Below are 25,479 nucleotides of genomic sequence, written 5' to 3'. Positions count from 1 at the left end.
TACGGGAGTGAGAGCTCTCCAGGGTGCAGACAGCAATCGCAGAGCACCATGGTTATTTAGAACTCCAACTGAATTTATGAGAAATCTACAGACGCAAATAGACTAAAGGTGTAGTAAAGACCTATATGTGTATTTTGGACTTTTTTTTCACCACAAGTCTGAAAGAAGACATGTTATTGAAGATAAACAGCCCCAAATCTCAAAATTGACCAGTAAAAAAACCCGATGCTTTAGCATGTGTGCCAAAAGTGTGGAGGGTTAGATAAACATCATACGATTTGTTTCGTCACCTCACTTAAGTGAAAAAAGTCGCTAATCAACTGCATGATTCAATAATGACTTTATCATTATTTGCTCTAGGAGATAATATTGTCATCAAACCTGGTCTATCTAACACCGAAAGACATTAACGTTAGTACCTTCTTGCACTGCAACTGCAACAACTTGCTAATCGAAAAAATAAGCTATATAAAATAGATTAACTTACCGTGTGCTTTTTTCGTTGGAAAACAGCAGCTATTCTTGGTCCTCGTTGAGAAGCATTGTGACGCAATCATGAGTTATTTACTAAACTGAAAGATTATGATTTGAATTTGTGAGTGATAGAGAAGTAGAAGGGTGGGGGCACACTGGGAGGCCAATCAGTTTTCAGGAGGGGTCTGTGCCCCCAATGGCCCCTCCCCTGGCTATGCCACTGATCCCATAGGCGTAATGGTTTTTGTACTGTACAAACTGTATATTCTATGGCCCTACACCAACCCTAGAACTTACCCTAACCCTCACAGGAAACGTCTCAGGTTACAAATGTAACCTTGGTTCCCTGAGAACAGGGAACGAGACAATACGTCATCGACACTATGGGGAATGCCTCAGGTGTGACAGGTGTCTGAAATCAAATATCAACTCAATAGCTGTGAATCATCAGCTTGAATGATGAGCGTGCGACCTGGATATATAAAAAGGGCACCTTGAAACCATGACAATATCCTTTCGTCTGAAGGGACTGTTTGGCGGGCAGACCCTGAGGCATGGCTGGGAGACGTATTGTCTCGTTCCCTGTTTTCAGGGAACAAAGGTTAGGCCTAGGACCACAACTTCAACTTCTTAGAAGGGGTCCCTTCTAGGGAATGTGGCTAGGGAACCCGAGGGAACCCCAGCCAGTCACTATTCAGGGGAACGTGCCACCTGAAATGCCACCAGGTAGGCCTGACCTGGTGTCACTACATAAGACACTACAGACTGCCACTTCCTTTCTGTCCGAAGACAGAGCCTCTGGACACTTGCCTTTAGGAAGGCATCCAACCCGAGGAACTGCGGAACAGGCAATGAACCACTCGGCCTGGATCTCAGAGACGGGATATCCTGGAAAGTATGACTCAGCATAGTGCTTTACAACCCTTGCCAGTGAGGGGAGTTTCTCTACTCAAACCACGGATCTACCCAGTGTTTGTGTTTCAAAACACTGAGGAGGCCTGTGAGGGCCTAAGGACTGATCTAACTGGGAGGCCTCATGAGAGGCCTACGACCAACTGACCAGACTCAGGAGACCACAAACTCATATTGACCCTCAGTGAGGGGAGCATAAGATCTACCTGGTAGGCAACCAGGCTGTAGCAAGATAAAGAGGGTCCAGGAGGGAACCCGTAACAGAGAATAAAAACTTGAGCCGAGTCAGGGCGCAAGCTCACCTTCGGAAGCTGCCTGATAAGGACCGCTAAACTGAAAGTAAGCGGCCACTAGCTTACAAAACCCAGCACCACTGTGAAACCACTCTTAGGGAGACCTGGAGAGGTCTACTACCTGACAACCACAGTATGTGGGAGCTCACCTTCAGAGAGGCCTGGTGAAGCCTACTACCTGATAACCACAATATGTGGGAGTTCACCTACAGAGAGGCCTAGAGAGGCCTACTACCTGTTACCAGATGACCACTTTAAGTGGAAACTGAAAGTAATTTGGAACTCAGCTCCAGGGAGGCCTGGTGAGGCCTACTACCTGACAACCACAGTATGTGGGAGCTCAACTTCAGGGAGGCCTAGTACCTGATTAAAAACAGTGCAGGAAGGCTTACTTTCAGGGAGGCCTGGAGAGGCCTACTACCTGAATACCATAGCTGATAGTGAGCCAGACTGGCAGTCCAGTTCACTGTCTTTGCCTTCAGGGAGGCCTTATGAGGCCTACTACCTGACAGTTAAAAAAAGCGGGAATTCAACTTCAGGGAGGCCTGTGGGGCCTGCCACCTAGTAACCACAAAATGTGGGAGCCCACCTTCAGGGAGGCCTGAAGAGGCCTACTACCTGAAACAGTCTAATCAGCTAAATGTGACTGCTGCTGGGGCTCACCTTACAGGGAGGCCTGGTCGAGCCTGCTAGCTGATAGCGAGTCTATTCTGCTACTTTAACGAACACTGCTGGAACCATACTATTAAAAAACTTTTCCTATAGTTTTGTCCTAGTGTATGTTCCACAATGTTGTGACCCACCTCCGAGGAGGCCTGTTAAGGCCTACTACTCGGCAGTGAGCTTTCTGCCCGAACTACCAGGGCCAACCACTGAAGGTGAGCTGGCCTAGGAGCTCTATTTGGGGGCTATCCGGTCAAGGAGGCCTGCTGGGTTCTATTACCTAACCGTGCAGCCTTCGCGGCAGAAACTGTTACTACAGCATCCTTGTACCTAATCACATTGCCAAAGGCAGTGTACTCAGCAAAAAGCAATACCCTTATAGCAGGGGAGTACAACATATGCCATTCTGCCTAGTGGAGGCCCCATTAGGGGCCTACCTACTAAATGCATAGGCGTCAGCCCATGGCAATGCTTGGCTTCAAGGGAGCGGAGTTCAAATCGGAATGAAATGTAGTTTAGAACTCCCTGCTCAACCGGAGCCATCGTGGTGGTGGGGGGGGGGGGGGGGTTGCAGGCCAACCCACTTCAACCCATCGGTCAAGTGATTAGCTCAACGAGTGGAGCCAGCTAGAGGCCCAAACATCTCTGTTCAGCAGGGTCTGACAAACTGTCACTTCGCAGAGCGAAAGATGGCCTAACCCTGCCAGACTGATCCTACCTCAGCTACCACCCTGCATTACTCTATTACTGGGGCCAACAACTCCCATTTAAGAGAGGAGGCTGAAATCTAGGGGAGGAAGCCTAACACATAATGAATATATATATATATATATGTGTGTGTGTGTGTGTGTGTGTGTGAGCTGTTTGAAGCTGTGAGTTCCTCACTGATTATTTGTTTCCTTGTTTTTCTTATTTATTTATTTTTTATAATTTTATTTTGGGGTGTTGTCCATTATTTCACCTCGCTGAAGATGGCAACTCTAACGAAGAGTAACACTGCTCTAGAGAAACAACTCTCCAATATTTTCAATTTGGGCTCCAGTACTAATTTCAACCTCTAAGAGAAAAGAGAAAAGAATCTTAATTTTAAATTATCCTCATGCACTTATCAAAAAAATATAAGGCATTGAGAAGAAAACAGATTGAACAGACAGACAAGCGTAGGAGGTGAATTAATTTAATATGACCCTCTCCATCACTCAAATGGGACTGTTTTGTGCTAAACTTTTCTTTCTTTAAAAACATTTCTGTTCTGTCCTTCTGCCACTTTACAATACAAATGACTACATCAGAAGTTTGGTTGATCTCAGATAGACTTTGTGATTAGACAACATTGCTATCCCACTCAAATTGATGCTTTTTTGTTGAAATTATTTAAAAAATAAGACAATGCAAGTAAAATAAGACAAAAGTAAAATAAGACTGTGGCGAGTGGGGCGGGGGCGAGAGGCTTGGGAACGAGGAGTGAGGCCAGGTGTAGTGATTGGAGATGAGCTACACCTGCGCCCCACCGCCAGTATCGAGTCCCACGTAGGAGATGGAAGGATATAAAACTGGAGTGACGACCGTGAAGGACGAGAGAGGACCAGGCCTGGTACATTATTTTATGTTTTGGCTTTTATTTGTGCACGTCAGTCGCCGTGAGGGGCTGACGCGCTGTTTTGTGTTTATTTTCAATATTATAATTTTGTTTTGATTGTGCGCCGGTTCCCGCCTCCTTCTTCCCGATGAGTATGGAGTTTTTATCGTTACAAAGACAATGCATGTAAAAAAATGTGGCTATTGGTTGAATTTGCATTAGGCTTATTTTTGCTATAGAAACTGGACTGACTGCATCAGGTGTTCTGCACTCTGCCCAGGGGCAAATGTGTAAAAAAGGACCATTATAAGTTTTTACACTTAGATTCCCTTTGGCTTTATTTGATTCACAAACACAAAAGACTCTTATGAGTTGGCTCTTTTAATTAACTGGTCAGTAATACCCAAGTTTTTGGTTTGAATGACTTTAACAAGTGATTTAAAGAAATATTAAAGGCTTTGGATATGTCAGAGCTTTAAATGTGATTATGTAACTTGAGAACATAGGCTTACAACATAGATATAGTACAACATTTAAACACATATAAGGTTTTCCTTACCATAGGTTTTGCTATTTTATCATATTACAGAGGGGAGACTTGAACCTTTACAAACTGGATATAGTGCAATCTGCAAAAATGGAGAAAATACAAAAAAGCTGTTTTATAGTCAAGACTCATGTTTAATATAATAAAATAATGTATATTAACCTAGAAAATATAAAAAAGAAACAACAGGAAAAATAGAGAGGAAAGTATTGTATCTTACATTCAGTGAGTTACAGCACATTCATCAGGGATGAATCTTTATTGAACACTTTAAATGTGAAAATTAGTTTTAAGCTTTTCTGAAACCATGGATAGAATAAAGCATAAATGATGGGATTAATGGTAGAGTTCAGGAAGAAAAATATTACAGCAACATTTCTGACATAAAACAAGTCAACATTACTGTATGGAATCACTAAAGAACAAATATAATATGGCAGTAAACACAGAAGAAACACAATGACCAGAATCCCCAGCAGTATCGCAGCTTTTCGCTCTGATTTGTCACTAACTCTGTTTTTGGAGGATCCTGTGCTGTTGTGAACCTGAAGGGCTCTTATAGCAGTCGCATGTCTCTTAGCAATGACAAAAACATGAGTGTATAATATAATAATGAGTGTACATGGCATAAGGAGCACAATCAGAAGATCAATGAGAGATGAAACTCCATCCATAAAATAAACACATGTTCCTGGACACATGACATTAGTGAAGTTGCCATTAACAAACAGAAGAGTGAAGTTATAAATGAGTGAAAACAACCAGTTAAATAAAGTCGCTATGCAGATCACAGTGGGTGAGATTTTCTCTGAGTAAAGAAAAGGAGAACTTAAAGCCAAAAAACGATCAACTGCTATCAGAGCCACAGTGTGAACAGACACACTTGTTGCTTGAAAATTCATGAATTTTAAAATCGAACACATCACTGGTCCAGAAGTCCAACATGACTCAATGAGGCAAGACAGACAAAGAGGCATCACAAAAACTCCAACCAGGAGATCAGACACAGCCAAAGAGAGGATGAGGATGTTAGCAGGCGTGTGGAGCTGCTTGAAGTGACTAACAGAGATGATGACCAGCAGGTTTCCACAAACAGTCAACAGAGACACAGCTGCTGCAGCCACATACATAATCACATAGACAGATAAAGAAACAGATCTCTCTGGACACAAATCTTCCTGACAGACATCACTTTGGTTCACTGCTGTTAAGTTCATTGTATCAAGTATTTGGAAGAATCATCCAATCAGAGTATTTGTCCATTTGACCCAAGTCATATGAAGTGCGACATAAAGACCTCTGAAGATGCTGTTGGACTGAAACACTATCATCTCTCCTGGAGGCTACACAATAAAGATGGGCTTCAATTCAGATTGCCTTTTATACACTTGACAAGTTGACTCTTTCCAATATCAGCAGCATCAAGGGAAAAAAGCAAACAGCTGGGAGATCAACTGATTTAGAAAACTGTCACACTGAGCTTCTACAAAAACATCTGAAATGTAAAAATTAGTAACATTTCATTATACAAACCCAAAAAGTTGGGTAACTGCACAAATTGTGAGTAAAAAAGGAGTGGAATAATTTAAAAATCTCATAAACTTTTTTAAAATTTACAATAGAATAAAGATATATTATCAAATGTTGAAACTGAGACAATTTTTAAATGTCATGCCAAACATTGGGTCATTTTGGATCTCATGAGAACTACCCATTCCAAAAAGGTTGGTACAACTAGCAATAAGAGGACATAATAGTTAAATGTACATATAAGGAACAGCTGGAGGACCGATTTGCAACTTATTAGGTCAATTGGCAACATTATTGGGTATAAAAAGAGCCTCTCAGAGTGGCAGTGTCTCTCAGAAGTCAAGATGGGCAGAGGATCACCAATTCCCCTAATGCTGTCGTGAAAAATAGTGGAGCAATATCAGAAAGGAGTGGCATGGGCATCTTACACATCTGGAAAAGCACCATCAATACTGAAAAGTATATCCAAGTTCTACCAGAAAGACTCGGGAGATAAAATGTACGAAGCATATTTATTGACAACTCAGCAAGCATTGTTATAAATTTCTTTGGCGGAAGGCCCCGTCCATAGTTCGTAATTCGAGGGTAGCGGACCAGCATTTCCTTTCCTGAAGACGAAGGCAGGGGCGCAGCCGACTCCCAAAAATAGGTGGGTTGTGAAACCACCGGACGGAGCCAGCCTTCCCCCCAAAATAAGTAGATGAAGGTATACACACCACATCCTAAGGTTCATGGAAGATATAAAGAGAGTTAACATAATCAGTATTATAAACGTTAGATTAAACCTCATATGCCTATGTTTAATTGAATTTATTTATTTATTTATTATTATTATATTTTATTAATTAGCCACATTAGCCAGACATAAGCAGCCTCAAAAGATCATGCGGGAATAGCCAGATAGGCCAGACATATACAGGCCTAGATAGATCACCAAAACCATGCCCGCTAATTAATATTCGGTTTAAACTGGAGATATGTCACTACTCTGAAATAAAGTCAGCAGCAACTTCCGTGTCACGTGGACTTTAAGATACCTGCTGAGCATTGAGCTGAATCTTACCTACGACTCAAATGAAAGGGTTCATATACACTACATCAGCTTGATAGATCCAGTGTTCATAATAGCGCTAGTCCAAGAGTAAGCCATGTAAAGATGAGGTGAGAGCAACGGTTCTTTGCATCTGCAGCCATTCACGCTCTCAATGGTCAGACATTACCCACCATCACGCACACCACGGATCCCATCACGTTGACGGTAGCGGTGATCCACACGGAAACACTGTAATTCCTCCTCCCATTCTCTTCCTCCCCATCGTCCCTATGACTGTGCTATAGACCTTATGCCAGGTAAGTCTCCGCATAAGGGCAAGTTATATTCACTTTCTACTCCTGAAAGGGAGGCCATGGAGAAATATATTTCTGATTCGCTGGCTTCCATGTTCATCTGCCCTTCCTCTTCTCCTGCGGGGGCGGGGTTCTTTTTTGTGGGTAAGAAGGATGGATCTCTGGGACCCTGCATTGATTACCGAGGGCTGAACAACATCAAGGTGAAGAATACCTATCCTTTGCCATTGATGTCTTCAGCCTTCGAGAGGCTGCAGGGAGCATCAATATTTACAAAACTGGACTTACGTAATGGTTATCATTTGGTCCGCATAAGGAAGGGGGATGATTGGAAGACAGCATTTAATACCCCCTGGGGCCATTTTGAATATTTGGTCATGCCTTTCGGGCTGTACAACTCCCCAAGCTGTCTTCCAAGCAGTAGTCAATGACGTTTTGAGAGACATGGTAGATCAGTTCATTTATGTCCGGATGACATACTGATATCTTCTTCTTCTCTCCAGGAACACATTCAGCACCTCAGAGGTTGCGAGTGAATGGGCTTTTTGTCAAGGCAGAGAAATGCGTTTTTCACGCATTGTCAGTTAAATTTTTGGGGTACATTGTGTCATCCGAGGGAGTGCGCATGGACCCCGACAAGGTTAAGGCTGTGGTGGATTGGCCAAGCCCAGATTCCCGCAAGGCCCTACAGAGGTTTCTGGGGTTCGCCAATTTTTACAGACGTTTTATTCGTAATTTCAGCCAACTAGCCGCGCCTTTGACAACGTTGACCTCCCCCAGAATGACATTCAGGTGGTCTGGTGTAGCCGAAGCTACATTTTCCAAACTGAAGATCTGCTTCGTTTCGGCTCCTGTTCTTGTATCCTCTGATCCATCATCCGTCAGTTCGTGGTGGAGGTGGATGCGTCAGAGGTGGGGGTAGGTGCGGTGGTTCCATGGTTCCATGCGCGTTTTATTCCCATCGCTTATCATCAGCCGAACGCAATTACAATATTGGCAACAGGGAATTGTTAGTGGTCAAGCTTGCATTGGAAGAATGGCATCACTGTTTGGAAGGGTCGGGGGTTCCTTTTATAGGTTCCAATGTAGCTTGTCATCCAGGAGTTAATCGAACCAAGTTTTTGGTAAAGCAACGGTTCTGGTGGCCTGGTATTGCTTGCGACATCCGGGAGTTTGTTTTGGCCTGTTCGGTTTGTGCCATGGGTAAGACTTCCAATCACTCCCCAGATGGGTTACTCCAGCCGCTGTCTGTTCCTTCGAGACCTTGGTCACACATCGCTCTAGATTTTGCTACCGCCCTCCCGCCCTCCAAGGGCAAGATGGTCGTTTTGACCGTGGTGGACAGGTTCTCGAAAATGGTTCATTTCATTCCCATGCCCAAATTACCTCTGCCAAGGAGACAGCGGTGGCTGTCGTAGATCACGTCTTTCATTTACATGGCCTTTCCAATGGACGTGGTCTCCGACAGGGGCCCCAATTTGTATCCAAATTTTGGCTGGAATTTTGAGCAATTTTCAGAGCAATTTTCAGAGCAATTGCCAAACCGAGCGGGCCAACCAGGAACTTGAGAGAGTGTTGCGATGTTTAGTCTCTAAGAACCCTTCCTTCTGGAGTCAGCAAATTATTTGGGTTGAGTATGCACATAACTCATTGCCAGTGTCGGCTACGGGCCTATCTCTGTTTAAGTGTAGTCTAGGTTACCAGCCACCAATTTTTCCCAGTCTGGAATCTGAGGTCGTGGAAGAGAATTACAGTTTATTAAGTCAAATTACAATGCCAACATGAAAGGTGTACATTTGGATCTGCAAGTATATTTTTAACAAATGGATACTTTATTTAAAATATTTTAAATGGTAACAATATAAGTGACTAGTCATATAGCACCTACTCTGATAGTAGGCAATTATTTTTTGTCAAGTAGCTTGCAAAGCCAGTTGTTAAGGGTTATTGATATAAAATGGAACAACTAAGTGATTTTCCAAAAGTATTTATTATTTCTGAATTACAAAAATAAAAAAAATAGCAAAACAGCTCTCTGTATGCCTTACACATAGCCAGCAAATCAGAGGTTCGAAATACCATCGAGTGTACTCTTAACTATATATGAAAGTAGTTTATTATGCTTTAATGTGCTGATATTGGCAATTTTTTACTCGAGGAAATTGCTGCAGGGTTGCCAAGTTTGGTAACAAAACCAGCCCAATTGTTACTCAAAATAGCCCTGTCGCTTTCCAGGGGACAATGGCTTTCAAAATCACCTTCAAAGGGATCACATCTTAATCAAAATTGTGTTCCAGGGAAGGTGGCTTACATTTCAGCCCGCATTAGCAGTATATAAGTCTCCATCCATTAAGGTTTTCTATTTTATCATAGTTTTAAAATATTTAATTATGTGGAAACTAGCTGTCCACCTTCTGGGCCTGTGACAAGGATTTCATCTCAATCTGAGTATATGAATTGCATCTGGACAGTAATGGTGAAAATATTCAATATCTAGTTTGTAGTCAAGACTTTAAAGGTTCTGTACATTGTACTTGATGTGACAAAAGAAAAAAAACCCACAATATTCTGGTATTATCCCTTATTTACAATCAAGTGGCAAAATGATGAAAAATGCTGAATGTACATCTGAAAAATAAACAACACAAAAAAAGAGGGGAAACATTCTGTATTACATTCAATCACTTAGAGCACATTCATCAGGGATGAGTCTTTATTAAACACTTTCAATGTGAAAACTAATTTTAAGCTTTTCTGAAACCAGGGATAGAATAAAGCATAAATGATGGGATTAATGGTGGAGTTCAGGAAGAAAAATATTAGAGCAACATTTCTTACATAAAACAAGTAAGCATTACTGTATGGAATTACTAAAGAACAAATATAATATGGCAATAAACACATAAGAAACACAATGACTAGAATCCCGAGCAGTATCGCAGCTTTTCGCTCTGATTTGTCACTAACTCTGTTTTTGGATGATCCTGTGCTGTTGTGAACCTGAAGGGCTCTTATAGCAGTTACATGTCTTTTAACAATGACAAAAACATGAGTGTATAATATTATAATGAGTGTACATGGCATAAGAAACACAATTAGAAGATCAATGAGAGATGAAACTCCATCTATAACATAAAAACATTTTCCTGGACACATGACATTAGTGAAGTTTCCATTAACAAACAGAAGAGTGAAGTTATAAAAGAGTGAAAACAACCAGTTAAATAAAGTCGCTAGGCAGATCACAGTGGGTGAGATTTTCTCTGAGTAAAAAAAAGGAGAACTTAAAGCCAAAAAACGATCAACTGCTATCAGAGCCACAGTGTGAACAGACACGCTTGTTGCTTGAAAAGTCACAAAACTGAAAACTGAACACATCACTGGTCCAGAGGTCCAACATGACTCAATCAACAAAGTCAAATGAAATGGCATCACAGCAACTCCAGTAAGAAGATCGGACACAGCCAAAGAGAGGATGAGGATGTTAGCAGGCGTGTGGAGCTGTTTGAAGTGACCAACAGAGATGATGACCAGCAGGTTTCCAAACACGGTCAGCAGAGACACAGCTGCTGCAGCCACATACAGGATCACATAGACATATAAAGAAACAGATCTCTCTGGACACGAATCTTCCTGACAGACATTGCTTTGGTTCACTGCTGTTAGATGCATTCTTCAGTATTTGTATGAAACATCCAAACAGAGTATTGTTGCTTGTGAGTATAGGATTTATAGATTCAAATGTGCAATATGTATCTTCAACATCTCTGAATTGCTCATCATCTCAAACAAAGTATGCATTCACTCTTGGAGGTTCCACAATTAAGACACGCTACAATCCATGCTGCTTTTATACACTTGACATGTTGAGTTTTTCCAAGACCGGCAGCATTAAGGGAGAAGAACATACAGCTAGGAGATCAACTGATTTGTTTCATCCAGAATTTTTTTTGTGAAGAGTGATATAATACAATAATATATGAAATTTATGTTGTGATTCTATGCAATTCTACAAAAGAAAATTATTTCTATATGAAAATAAATAAAAAACATGCAAAAGACGCCTGTGGTCTAAATGTACAAACAACAAATGACAGTTCATTGGGTTTCGAAAATGACCTGCTTTTCTTCACTCAAAGATCTTACTGAGAAAAAGTGAGGTTGTCTGAAAAACCCTAATATGGAGATAGTTTTGCCATTTTTTATTATTTTTTATTTAATTAGCACATGCACAGACTGAAGTAGTTGAAGCCATAGCTAAATGTCGAGAGCTACAATTGTAATTTGTAAATAATACAATTTATTTATTTACTTTTTTTATTTGATTAAAGTTCTATTTTCACCCCTATAGTAGGTGTTTTTTTTCCATCATCATATTTGAGGAAGGGGGGTACAACAATACAGCCCTGCTTAGGGCACCCATTTGGCCAGCAGTGGCCCTGAAGGTGTTGTTATACACATCTCTGGGAATGTGTGCTCTACTACACACACACACACACACACACACACACACACACACTGAAGCACGCGTGGTGTTTTCAGCTCTTCACTATATTGACACATGATGTATGCTACACATGTGCACGCCAGTGCGCTATGTGAGGATTTCACCATTTCATTTGATAAAACATCCATTCGTATCGTATACACAGACTGACAGAAACGGCAATGTCTTTATGACAACCTGTCAAAATAAAATTTCGTTTTAACTTGAAGAAATTCAAACAGAAATATAGTACTATTACACAGTAGAGTATACTATACTTCAAGTTGGCCTAATAACTAATAATAATAGTTAATTAAAAAACACTGAAACTCTGTCTACAACCCACCAAAATAAAAGTTTGGTCTAACTCAAAGAAATTATTTAAGAAATTGCACAGTAAAATATACTTTAAAAAAGATATACTAAAACGTTATTTTAAAGGAATATCACACAAGTTTTCATAGATGTTTTAATTTAAGCTTGCCTAAAAATAACACCATATTTTTCAAAACAATTTCTAAAAGTACATTTGTATTTGTGCCTATAATGTTTATTTATTATTATTGTCAGCTATTAAAACCTACTGTATGCTTCAGGGACCATATTCATATAACATCTAAGACTAAATGTAGCTCTTGACTGGATGAGTTCGATAATGATTAACACAGTAGAAAATCAGTTGAGTCTCCCCATCTGTAAATGTCACTGGTTGTTAAAGTCTTGTGTTTCTTATAATAAGATGATATATTGTTAACACTGAACCTTTTATAATGCCTTTCATAAGCACCACCACACTCACTAATGCATACAGAATGTCGATGCATACTGTATGCATTAGTGAGTGTGGTGGGGCTTAGGAGGTATGGTCACTTATTCCTTGTATGAACTGTTTCAAATGCAAGACATTAATTGCATGAGATTAAGTTTGTAATGTGCCCTGTGCCCTTTTGTAGTGTACACTGATACTATTTATCATCAAACTGTGATAACTGTCTGTGACTAGAATCAGAATATATACATCTGCCATATGTTGCCACTTCATGCTTCTTTCTGCTGAGCAGTTTTTTGAAGATGCAGATTTCATTTTCCAGCTAGGTTTGGCACTTGCCCACACTGCCAAAAGCACCAAAAGTTGGTTAAATGACCATGGTGTTGGTGTGCTTGACTGGCCAGCAAACTCACTGGACCTGAACCCCAGAGAGAATCTAATCTTTGCTTCTGCTGGGAGTTCATTTGAATTTAATAACTTCTGCACATAATCACAATGGTTTTTAATTTTTTCATCATAATATACTACATTTCAAAATCAATGCACAGTTGTCATTGAATATTTGTCAAATTTGTGTTACTAAATCTGGGACTGGGACTGTCTAAAGCAGTTTGAGAAGAAGAGTGATATAAAAGACATTAAACTGGCACAGATATAAAGAAAACTAAACAGTTAATGAGTCTAAGTGACCAGAATCCTTTATTCCAAACAAGTTGGTTTTAATTTAAAGGACAAAATATATTGTCTATTTTTGAATCTTTAATCTTCAGTCAGATTCAGAATGGACACCAAATTAAGTTTCTGTCACTTCCAAGTTCAAAATAACAAACAAACACCTCTGGATTAACCACACATACAACTGTATTTTCTTTGTTTATCTCCACAGCAGCATTTCAGTATTTAAGAAAATGGTGATTCAACAATATTTACAACATTTCAATTTAAAACTGCACTAAATCATGAAAACATTTGAAAAAAGTAAAAAGAAGATAAATTATTGCCTACGGACTGCCATTTAAACTGAATTTAAAATGCAACTTCACATTTGACATTGTCTCCATCTAGTGGTTACTTCCTGTCTCCTGGGTAAACCTGATTTAGTTCCCTTAATGATTAACCATACTCGTTTCAGGTCATATAACATTTATATACAGCAATATCATACTCATAAACAAACATTAAGTGACGTTGCTTGTTTGTTGAAACTGTAGCATCTATTTCAGGATCATATTACAAAGATTATTTTTGGCACAGTGAGACTGGATACATGGCTAATAACTAACAAGATAAAAAGGAATCGGGGAAACCAAAGCACATCAATTAGCAGTAGCTTTACATTTCCCTGGATATGAGAGATTTTCTAGGGTCATATAATAAACTGCACAGACATTTCAATGGTCCATGAAAATTCCCTCTGTTTTTGTATTGCGCTTGAGATTCACACCTTATTAAATAAAATGAATGAAACTGAAAATACACTTCTAGTCAATTTTTTTAGTAACACTTACTCATTATTTATTTGGACTAGATTAGATTTATTATGACTAGACTACTGTTTTGACTGGTAGTGTGCTATCATTTATTTATTTATTTGTTCAAATACAGTGTTTGAGAGGAGTTTAAAAGTGAAGTTCACTTATCCACCTTTACAGCGGAAGCTTCATACTAACCATCAGAGATAAACACATTCATGCAATTTTCAACCACAGAAATCTCATATTTTGCAACCAGGAATGCCAGCTTCTATAACAAACCAGGTGGGTGAAAGATGCATGAAGCTGGAATGATTATCTATTAACAGTAACAATGTTAAAACAGTTTTAAACACAAATTAAGCGTTATGTACAGCCTCTGTAGAATGTTTAACCCAATGCATGTTTAACAAATAGAGTTAAAATAAGTTTCTGTGGTAATGAACCACACATTAACATGCCGTCCATAGAGCATAACTTCTGTTAAATATTCTGTAAGTGGCAATATCTTAACTGTATTCAGAAGGCAACTCATTAGTGAAAATCTTCCATAACTTATAAACATGCCAGTGCAAATGCTGTGGGACATCAGATGGTCAGCCTATTTTTTGACAGAAGCCCAGATAATCAAACCAATAATGACAGCCAGCACAATAAGAACAGCAATCAGGATGAAAATCTTCTTACGGAATGATGTCTGCAGTGAAAAGAAGAAATGAGTCACTAGAACTATATAATAATACTATAGTAATAATAAAATAAGGGATGTCAATTAAGCATGTTAATACAATAGTATATTTAATTCATTATTATATACAGTATTGTTCAAAATAATAGCAGTACAATGTGACTAACCAGAATAATCAAGGTTTTTAGTATATTTTTTATTGCTACGTGGCAAACAAGTTACCAGTAGGTTCAGTAGATTGTCAGAAAACAAATGAGACCCAGCATTCATGATATGCACGCTCTTAAGGCTGTGCAATTGGGCAATTAGTTGAATTAGTTGAAAGGGGTGTGTTCAAAAAAATAGCAGTGTCTACCTTTGACTGTACAAACTCAAAACTATTTTGTACAAACATTTTTTTTTTCTGGGATTTAGCAATCCTGTGAATCACTAAACTAATATTTAGTTGTATGACCACAGTTTTTTAAAACTGCTTGACATCTGTGTGGCATGGAGTCAACCAACTTGTGGCACCTCTCAGCTGTTATTCCACTCCATGATTCTTTAACAACATTCCACAATTCATTCACATTTCTTGGTTTTGCTTCAGAAACAGCATTTTTGATATCACCCCACAAGTTCTCAATTGGATTAAGGTCTGGAGATTGGGCTGGCCCCTCCATAACATTAATTTTGTTGGTTTGGAACCAAGACTTTGCCCGTTTACTAGTGTGTTTTGGGTCATTGTCTTGTTGAAACAACCATTTCAAGGGCATGTCCTCTTCAGCATAGGGCAACATGACCTCTTCAAGTATTTTAACATATGCAAACTGATCCATGATCCCTGGTATGCGATAAATAGGCCCAACACCATAGTAGGAGAAACATGCCCATATCATGATGCTTGCACCTCCATGCTTCACTGTCTTCACTGTGTACTGTGGCTTGAATTCAGAGTTTGGGGGTCGTCTCACAAACTGCCTGTGGCCCTTGGACCCAAAAAGAACAATTTTACTCTAATCAGTCCACAAAATGTTCCTCCATTTCTCTTTAGGCCAGTTGATGTGTTCTTTGGCAAATTGTAACCTCTTCTGCACATGCCTTTTTTTTAACAGAGGGACTTTGCGGGGGATTCTTGAAAATAGATTAGCTTCACACAGACGTCTTCTAACTGTCACAGTACTTACAGGTAACTCCAGACTGTCTTTGATCATCCTGGAGGTGATCATTGGCTGAGCCTTTGCCATTCTGGTTATTCTTCTATCCATTTTGATGGTTGTCTTCTGTTTTCTTCCACGTCTCTCTGGTTTTGCTCTCCATTTTAAGGCATTGGAGATCATTTTAGCTGAACAGCCTATCATTTTTTGCACCTCTTTATAGGTTTTCCCCTCTTTAATCAACTTTTTAATCAAAGTACGCTGTTCTTCTGAACAATGTCTTGAACGACCCATTTTCCTCAGCTTTCAAATGCATGTTCAACAAGTGTTGGCTTCATCCTTAAATAGGGGCCACCTGATTTACACCTGTTTCTTCACAAAATTGATGACCTCAGTGATTGAATGCCACACTGCTATTTTTTTGAACACATCCCTTTCAACTAATTCAACTAATTGCCCAATTGCACAGCCTTAAGAGCGTGCATATCATGAATGCTGGGTCTCATTTGTTTTCTGAGAATCTACTGAACCTACTGGTAACTTGTTTGCCACGTAGCAATAAAAAAATATACGAAAAACCTTGATTATTCTGGTTAGTCACATTGCACTGCTATTATTTTGAACAATACTGTATATTTAATAAAAAATACATTTAATAGCAATACAATTAAAAAAACAATTTATGCAAATTTATTTGAGCTGTAATATAATATAATAAAGCATCATAAAAGTAGGTCATATACCAACTCAAACATGCCAGTGTAAGGGAAGCTTACAGGCAAATTACAACTTAAATCTGCATCTATTTCTAATAGAAAGCTAGTAGAATATGACATAAAAAGGACTTGGAATATACTGCACAAGTCATATGGGTTACGTTTACAGTCTGTTTTCATGCTTTTGGAGCTCGACGCGGTCCGTCTCCATCTACTTTCATTAGGCTAAATTTCTTGCTTTGTGTTCGACAGAAGGAATAAATAACATGGGCTTGAAATGATGTAAGGATGAGTGAATGATGGGTCATTAAATAAAAAATAAGCTGTACCTGGTGACTTGCTGCGCTGCTCAGTTGTTGTGTGGCCGACTGCACATTGTTCTCTGCATTTGATACATTGGCCTCTATACTGTCTGCAAAATGTGATGAGGATAAACAGGAAAAACACTGAATTAATTCATTTTCTACAGTTTTGCACTGACAACTAACCACATATTACGACTCGAAAAGTTATAATTCATTGATTAAAACATGTATAATGCATTGTCCCCTTGGATAGTAATTAATTTCTTCAGAACTTAATTTAAAATCCTTTAGTGATCACTATTTCATCATTCATTCAGGTGTGCATGCCAAAGACTTGGTGGACAGCACTAGCAATGATGCAAACTCTTGTAATTTTGATGAAATATCACACATGTAAACAAAACAAGTGTGTGCTTACTAACAGCTCACATCTTGTTATTAAAAGTTTAGTGCTTGAACAAACAGTCCCACTGAGCTGGTTTGTGTGAAGCCTCGCAGGTCTTCATTATCAGCATCTGCTTCTCCATTTTAACACCTTTAATTGCACTTTCCTGTCTGAGAGTTTCATCACTATTTAGATACTCCCTCAGAACAGAGTCTAAACAGAACCACACAAATTTTTTTTTTTTTTATATCATTTTATTTTTAGTGGAAAAAATTAAAATGAATAAAAAATATTGTTGCTAAATGACAAATTCCTTAAATTCTAGGCAACAACCTGTTCACATAGAGACAGACAAATAGCACCAACCCTGATGGAAGCAGAGATGTGTTTACTGTCCATAAGATTTTGGCTCATTAGTCACAGGACAACCTCCATTTGTTTACTTTTCAACAATGAAATGACACACTTACCGATCATGTCTCCCTGTTCATGCACCATCAGGCCCAGATCTCTGAAGATTTCATTAATGCCTGTGATGTCCGACTGAAAAACAAGAGAGTATGTTTTACACAGCAAAAACAACCAATCAAAAAGAATTACAGTAGCACAGTTCTTGTCACTTGTAAATGAGTTTTTGTTATCTCTGTGCTTGAATGTGTCTCACCTCCAGCTGTCTGATTGCTGATTCTCTCTCCTGAATGAGCTGCAGATCTTCCTCTGTGATGGCTTCATCATAACTCTGAGTTTGAGCATGAACCTCACTGAAAACATTTATTCATTTTATTTTATTTTTTATTTTTGTATAAACGTGACAAGCAGAGGTGGTGGAAAAACACTTCTGAAACCTTTGAAAGGGTGATGAAAATCCTCCAAACCCATCATCTCTATCTCCAACCTATGAACAGAAAAAACGCTATTATAAATATATATATAATGGTATATGATATAAACTATCATCGCCAGTATAAAATGGTACTTCAAAAAAACAGTGATTCTCAATCATGTTTTTAAACAAACATTCAATTTATCCTACAGTGTGGGGAGTCATATGTGGCTTTTAAGTAGTGTGTATAACCAGGGATGTTACAGCTAACTAAAACTAAAACCATAAATATAAACTTAAATAGAGTACTAAAAATACTCTCCTTTCATTTAGTTTACCTTGAAGTATTAAACTAACTCTAAATAAACTAATAACTAAAAACTACATAGATGTATTTAAAAAAGTAATAAAAATGGCAAAGCACAACAGAATCAAAAACTGTAACTAAAATTAAAATTAAAAACTATAAAATGTAGAATATAAAAACATTTCAAGGATTCAAAATAATCCTGTATAACTAAACTACTGTATAGAAACTGGCACTTTAACATTTGATATTAGTGTCTCTATAATAGGATCCAACCTTCAGTTGGGTTGATAATATCAATTAATTTTTGTAATTCTTTCAGCCCAGGTGTAACAGATGAAACTTACTGAAACTCTAGAGCTCGCTCGGACACGCGCCACAAACTCCTTCTCCTTCTTTGCTACCTCTCGCTGAGTTTTCTGGAAAACCGCTAGCGCATTGGAGAATTCATTGATGAGACGTTCTCGCTGGATTTTTCTTTGTCGCTGTGTAAGAAAAGGAGAACGCCATATCTGAGCAGGACTGTTAAAAGGATAGTAGATAATCTAAATATTCTTCAAAATATCTTCTTTGTGGGACAGCGAGGAAGTACCTGTTCTGAGGTCACAGGTAAAGCACTGAAATCTTTCATGTATTTGTCTGTCACTTTAGCAAGCTGATTGACCTTCTGCTGTTTCTCTTGTCTGTATGTAAACAAATATAATTGGATTGACATAACTATGATATAACTATTCACTTATTTTTACGTGTGGTCATTTAAAGGGAACAGAACTAGCTGCTTGTATTCGACTCACAATGTCTGTCGCAGGTCAGTCGTGTCTTGTGCTGTTCCAAAATGTCTCATCATCTGCTGGATTTCATTAGCTGGTAAAAACAAAGACAATATCTAGACAAACACACACTGGAAAACACCTTCTGTGCTACTGGTTTATTTAAAAGTCTGTATTATGGTTTCCATTCATTTCCATAATGAATTCACCTTCACAGTTTTGCATGTTGTGGTTTGTAGATGTGTTTTTTTTTCTTATTACAATGGGTAACAGAACATTTGGACCAAGGACTTAGCGATCTTCCAGTTAGTTTCAGGCCAAAATGGATGGTTTTATAATATATTATAGGTACATAAGACATATGCTTGTTCAATATTTATGGTCAACGGTCTTCAAATCACATAAATAAGGATGGATGTAGTAAAACTACTCACTTAGCAATGTTATTCTCTGGATATTTGAACTTATAGTCTGTGCCAGCATATTTGGGTCAACCCCGCCTGATCCAGCCATGATGGAGATCTTCACTGAATGAGTCACCAAACCTAGAAAGATTACACGTTAAATCAAATTTACTTCCAGAATTACAGGGTAGACATGCATATGAATATACAGGAGCTATTTTATGACAAAACATTAACATACCCTTTTAAAAATATTTTTCTATTGCTTATAAACACTTAGATGGTCTTAAATTAAAATGCAGTAACACTTAAAATATTTTTTTTGTGCATTCTGTCCTCCACTCACTTTCACATATCATTTTAAGGTGCAATATATCTCATACATTTAGGCAAGAGTTGATTATATAATAAAAGTAGATTAAAACTGAAATTATATATATATATATATATATATATATATATATATATATATATATATATATATATATATATATATATATATATATATATATATTCATCTTTTTGTCATGTGTATACTATTTACAGTCCAGAACAGCATAATGGTAGATGTTGTGTAGCCTATACCGTGTCGTTCCCATTGTAACAACTTTGCCCATATTGTTTCACTACGTGCCTCGCGTTAAATATATCTTAATAGTTCAATAATGATACGAAAACTGTTGTTCAAATGTTAGCAGGATAACTAGTAGGCTAAGTTACACCTTGTTCATCAGACTAGTTTACCAACATTTACTGCACCTGCAAAACGAAAGAATGCGGAAACAACAGCGCCCAAACTGACAAAAACATTCATTTATAAAATCAGACGGTTTTTATTTTTACTTCACCGACACACACCAAACATTCAACAAGAATGGTGAAAAATATGAACGCGTGGGACAGTTTCGAATAAATATTTAGATCGCGCGCTGTCAAAGACAGTTTCACTCTGAATGAAGTTCAGAATCAGCGACGCTGCGGTACACTTTATCACTGACTTTTTCTCTAAAGTACTTCTTAATTAAGTCAGCGTACTTACAGTACAATGAGTACAATGACATGTCTTTTACCTTGATATATACGTTGCTTGTTTAGTTTACCTGGATTTCCTGAGTGAAACTCCGAGTCCCCAGCTGATTTCTTGACGCACGGGTCACGTGATTTCGCTTCAATCTTCCGCGTGAGTTCAGAAACAAGGGCATTTGCATACCTGGTATTTTCATTCACAAATATTTGATGGTTGTCCAAAATATAAGACTTACCTCAACTAAAGTAGAAACTATAGCTTGTTCTTAAGTTTATTTCACTGCAAACTAGTTAAAAATAAAGTAGATATTAAGTAGCCAAATGGGTTAATTATTCAGCATTAAGCTAAAGTTCACAAAAAACAGTTACAATTCTCTTCCCGTTTAAATAATAACGTTTTAATCTCCTAATTGTAATGTCTTTATTGTGTATTGTCATTCTAAATTATGTAAAGATAAAAAAGGCCACCAAAGATCACCAAACCAAATATACTAATTTCTGTAACCATTACAGGTATTTTCATATTGACAGTCTTCAGGAAATAAGTTCATCTGGTTAGTGGCTGTATGCAGTATTTTAAGCTTGCAGTGACCTTTTGAACCAGGGCTAAGATATTTCATATATAAAGAGATTGATGCATAAATTAATTTAAAACAAACTGATTAATGCATAAATTAATTTAAAACAACCTGATTAAAGCAGAAAGTATCACAAGATGATTCTGAAATTGTTTCATATTAAGCATACTCATATACCAGGGAATGTAGCAAATGAAATACACAAAAACAATTATGCTCAATATTTTTGTTGCTTTCACCTCTGATTTCCAGAATGATTTGAGATTTTTCTGAGATGCCCTTTTCTTTGACGTGTTGGGAATAGCTTTAGCTTGTCTCAAGGCCACAGAGGGAATTCTTACATACAAAATTAACAAATCCATTGGTTCTAGATTATAACAGATGGAAACAGACCATCCTAAACTTATGCACATCAGTGTTTTTCTAATTGTCATTTTTGACATACCTGTACAGTGGCTCACAAACAGCATAATAGCAATCAATAGCTACAAGCATGACATAAATGAGTGACACAGGCCCAAGAACAGACATAATCACGTGAAAGTGAGAGGATGAGGAAGTTGGTCAGTGTGTGTAGCTTGAAAATCGTTGAGATGATGACAAGTTGATTTCCACACACAGTCAGCACAGAGATTGCAGATATGTAGAAGAATGAACACATTTACAAAATTCAAATGAAAGTCAAGTGAACAGCTTGTATTCCAGTGGCAAGGCAGTGAGAGAAAGTCTTCACTGCTTTAAAGCTCAAGGCCCATGTTTATGATATTTCTGCAGATCCAGAATTCTAAAGCAGAACCTCACTGCCAGTTTGCTTATATAAAGGCAAACAACAGGTCATGACCGAGAATTACATTAGCATTATTAGAATTACATTATCCCTGCTGTCGCCTCTGGCTTGCTTAATTGGGGACACTTAATTTCCAGTGATATTGTCGACTTGATTGAACAGATACTATTTGAACTGAACTTGAACTGGATGATGACATCCCTGAATTCAGTGATGAACTGCCTTTATCTAAAAATTGCATTTACTGTCTTTTTGTAAAGCACTTAGCTTGATCTGAGGTGGATACTGTGTTCTGTGGCGCCATATTAAAGAGTGCCAAAACTGTATTATTTATTATTAATAACGTTTCATGATGAAATAGAATCAGAAAGTATTTAAAATAATACTGAGATTTATTGGACAGGCTGCACACTACAAACAGCTAATGTTTAGTACAGGTTTGTTCACGCATCACTTGAGAACAGCAAACTAAGACCGATTTTCAGGATTTAAGAATCAATATTATTGGTTCATAAAAATCTATTAAAATGCAGAAATCTATTTCAACACAGAACTATTAAGACTGCTAAGGGATTTCTTGCTCATTAAGGCTTTTATAGACATTTGACATTAATATATATATATATATTCATCTTTTTGTCATGTGTATACTATTTACAGTCCAGAACAGCATAATGGTAGATGTTGTGTAGCCTATACCGTGTCGTTCCCATTGTAACAACTTTGCCCATATTGTTTCACTACGTGCCTCGCGTTAAATATATCTTAATAGTTCAATAATGATACGAAAACTGTTGTTCAAATGTTAGCAGGATAACTAGTAGGCTAAGTTACACCTTGTTCATCAGACTAGTTTACCAACATTTACTGCACCTGCAAAACGAAAGAATGCGGAAACAACAGCGCCCAAACTGACAAAAACATTCATTTATAAAATCAGACGGTTTTTATTTTTACTTCACCGACACACACCAAACATTCAACAAGAATGGTGAAAAATATGAACGCGTGGGACAGTTTCGAATAAATATTTAGATCGCGCGCTGTCAAAGACAGTTTCACTCTGAATGAAGTTCAGAATCAGCGACGCTGCGGTACACTTTATCACTGACTTTTTCTCTAAAGTACTTCTTAATTAAGTCAGCGTACTTACAGTACAATGAGTACAATGACATGTCTTTTACCTTGATATATACGTTGCTTGTTTAGTTTACCTGGATTTCCTGAGTGAAACTCCGAGTCCCCAGCTGATTTCTTGACGCACGGGTCACGTGATTTCGCTTCAATCTTCCGCGTGAGTTCAGAAACAAGGGCATTTGCATACCTGGTATTTTCATTCACAAATATTTGATGGTTGTCCAAAATATAAGACTTACCTCAACTAAAGTAGAAACTATAGCTTGTTCTTAAGTTTATTTCACTGCAAACTAGTTAAAAATAAAGTAGATATTAAGTAGCCAAATGGGTTAATTATTCAGCATTAAGCTAAAGTTCACAAAAAACAGTTACAATTCTCTTCCCGTTTAAATAATAACGTTTTAATCTCCTAATTGTAATGTCTTTATTGTGTATTGTCATTCTAAATTATGTAAAGATAAAAAAGGCCACCAAAGATCACCAAACCAAATATACTAATTTCTGTAACCATTACAGGTATTTTCATATTGACAGTCTTCAGGAAATAAGTTCATCTGGTTAGTGGCTAATCAGGGTATCTTCCGTCCATTCCAAATCCGTTTCAAATTAAAAAACAGAAAACGAAAAACTCAAGAGGATTCAAGTGAGAGAACATGAATTAAATAACCAGAAATGGAAAAATGGCTCGTTTATTCGTTATTCCATCTAGGTTAACAAACGGAAAATGAGTTTTTGACTTGATTTCTCATTTTGTCGTTTTGGGTTTAAAAAACGGCTTATGGCTTCAATATTTCATTCGAACTTGTGGGCGGAGCTGAAACGCTCCTTTCATCTGATTGGTCGGATCGCTCCGCCTTCAACTCAATCTTACATTCTTTCAGAATAAGAGTCTTATAAGAGTAGTGTCTGAAACCACCGCTCACTGTTAATTAACATAATATTTGAGTCAGATGTTGCTGCGCACATAATTCGTGCTGCTGTGACTTGCAAGTCACGCCTTTAAATTATTTCTAGGTTATAGTATTGTATGAATATTGTCCCACTGTAAATACAGTGCAAATAGTTTTGTCTCCTTGGATAAAAGTGAAGAGGAAATAAAAGACTGAACAGTTCCATGATAATATGTCTGTAACATTTACCACTCTCATCTTTTAAGTCAAAAGGCACTAGGTAGGTGTGTGTGACATTAATAATTAATTGTGGAAATTAATGTAGTTAAATTTATGAAATAAATTAGTAATATTCGTTTTATTACATACTAAATTGAATGTTTTTTTCTTTTAGTCTTCTTTGTTGGCCTTGAGAAAGCCAACATATATTTGAAAATTATTATCATTTATTATGAGAGTAATTGACAAGGACTAAAATTTTAATGTTTCACCAAATTTCCTTCTCAAAAAATCCTAGTGACTTTCATTATCTGAGCAATGAAGGTCTTACACTTAATGTCCACTAGAGGGGGAGACAGGATTCCTATTTACGTAAAATGGCAAATAAATACATTAATTTCATGTGTACTACCATGAATATGCCATATCTGTGTACAAGAATAAACTTCACACTTCAAGCTGTACTTTAAAACTTCCCATTCTGGCTTTTTCAACCTACCTCCAAATGTATTTTAATATATTTTTTATTCACACTGGTTCATGCATTTAATGTTTGTCCATCTAGAACTTTTATTTTTCATGAGCTGTACATTTTAAGATGTACTCAGTGTTGATAAATCACATGCACTGAATGTAAATGGATGGCTAAACTTAGCTAAACTTGTCCAGTGTCCTGCAAAGTTTAGCTACCCCAAATAAACACACCTAAGCTAAGCAAGGTCTTCAGGATCAGTAGCAATGTCCAAGCAAGTGTGTTGGAACTGAACTCTGCAGAACATGGTTCTCCCGGTTCAGGACTGGGTTTTAAATCTATAAATGAATTTGTACAGTTGGGTGTCTGCATGCAGAGGTGTACTTCAGTAAGTACAATGTAAACTGTAATCTATAAAGACAAATCTTCAGATAAGCATTAAGGCCACTGCCTTGAGGTCTCCATCCATTGGTCAAAACAGACCTCGCACCCCACCACACTCCTGCTAGCTGTCAACATTAATTGCGGCTGGTGCCAAATAAAAATTATTATGTATCCCTTGTGCATTGTTCAAATTCACTACCCTTTCGTTATGTTCGGGATGAAAACATTCACTCAATTAAACTGCTATAAGCATTAGATAAACATTTTTTCCCCTAATTTATTGTTGGTGGATGTTTTTTTTCACTGACTTCCATTATAATTACATTTTTGATTGCAAAGCCATGAAACATAATCATGCATTCTTGATTGTTTGTGGTTTT

General features: G+C 37.8%; 3 protein-coding genes across 4 annotated transcripts; all 3 read right to left on the bottom strand.

Annotated features, from left to right (window-relative positions):
- Window positions 1-4,698: 4,698 nt before the first annotated feature.
- LOC113037811 (trace amine-associated receptor 13c-like) lies at window positions 4,699-5,685 on the bottom strand. The gene has a single exon (XM_026195159.1). It carries the CDS (start codon window positions 5,683-5,685, stop codon window positions 4,699-4,701), a length of 987 nt encoding a protein of 328 aa, XP_026050944.1.
- Window positions 5,686-10,030: 4,345 nt separating this feature from the next.
- LOC113037810 (trace amine-associated receptor 13c-like) lies at window positions 10,031-11,517 on the bottom strand. Its single transcript, XM_026195157.1, has one exon. The coding sequence runs from the start codon at window positions 11,015-11,017 to the stop codon at window positions 10,031-10,033; it is 987 nt and encodes a 328-aa protein (XP_026050942.1). The 5' UTR covers window positions 11,018-11,517.
- Window positions 11,518-13,276: 1,759 nt separating this feature from the next.
- On the bottom strand, window positions 13,277-23,685 carry LOC113120634 (syntaxin-7). Of its 2 annotated transcripts, none has more exons than XM_026290574.1 (10): window positions 20,677-23,685; window positions 19,637-19,747; window positions 19,227-19,296; window positions 19,025-19,115; window positions 18,780-18,917; window positions 18,148-18,197; window positions 17,967-18,063; window positions 17,773-17,845; window positions 16,942-17,024; window positions 13,277-14,769 (listed from the first exon to the last, which is right to left on the bottom strand). In XM_026290574.1, exons 2-10 carry the CDS (start codon window positions 19,713-19,715, stop codon window positions 14,674-14,676), a joined length of 777 nt encoding a protein of 258 aa, XP_026146359.1. In that variant the 5' UTR covers window positions 19,716-19,747; window positions 20,677-23,685; the 3' UTR covers window positions 13,277-14,673. The 2 variants fall into 2 exon arrangements, with proteins under 2 accessions (XP_026146359.1, XP_026146358.1); XM_026290573.1 differs by having other exon boundaries at window positions 20,707-23,684.
- Between the last annotated feature and the right edge of the window lie 1,794 nt (window positions 23,686-25,479).

Source organism: Carassius auratus, chromosome 20 (genome assembly GCF_003368295.1).
Source record: "Carassius auratus strain Wakin chromosome 20, ASM336829v1, whole genome shotgun sequence".
Classification (NCBI taxonomy): domain Eukaryota; kingdom Metazoa; phylum Chordata; class Actinopteri; order Cypriniformes; family Cyprinidae; genus Carassius; species Carassius auratus.
Note: the sequence above shows the minus strand (reverse complement) of the source record. Positions and strands in the feature narration are given on the sequence as shown.

Bases quoted from the DNA above. Each gene is read 5' to 3' on its own strand.
- LOC113037811 (XM_026195159.1), bottom strand. From the start codon at position 5,685: ATGAACTTAACAGCAGTGAACCAAAGTGATGTCTGTCAGGAAGATTTG.
- LOC113037810 (XM_026195157.1), bottom strand. From the start codon at position 11,017: ATGCATCTAACAGCAGTGAACCAAAGCAATGTCTGTCAGGAAGATTCG.
- LOC113120634 (XM_026290574.1), bottom strand. From the start codon at position 19,715: ATGGCTGGATCAGGCGGGGTTGACCCAAATATGCTGGCACAGACTATA. The intron at 19,297-19,636 runs GTGAGTAGTTTT...TGTTTTTACCAG, and splicing joins CCAGAGAATAACATTGCTAA to CTAATGAAATCCAGCAGATG. The intron at 18,198-18,779 runs GTAAGTTTCATC...TTCTGTTCATAG, and splicing joins GAGCGAGCTCTAGAGTTTCA to GTTGGAGATAGAGATGATGG.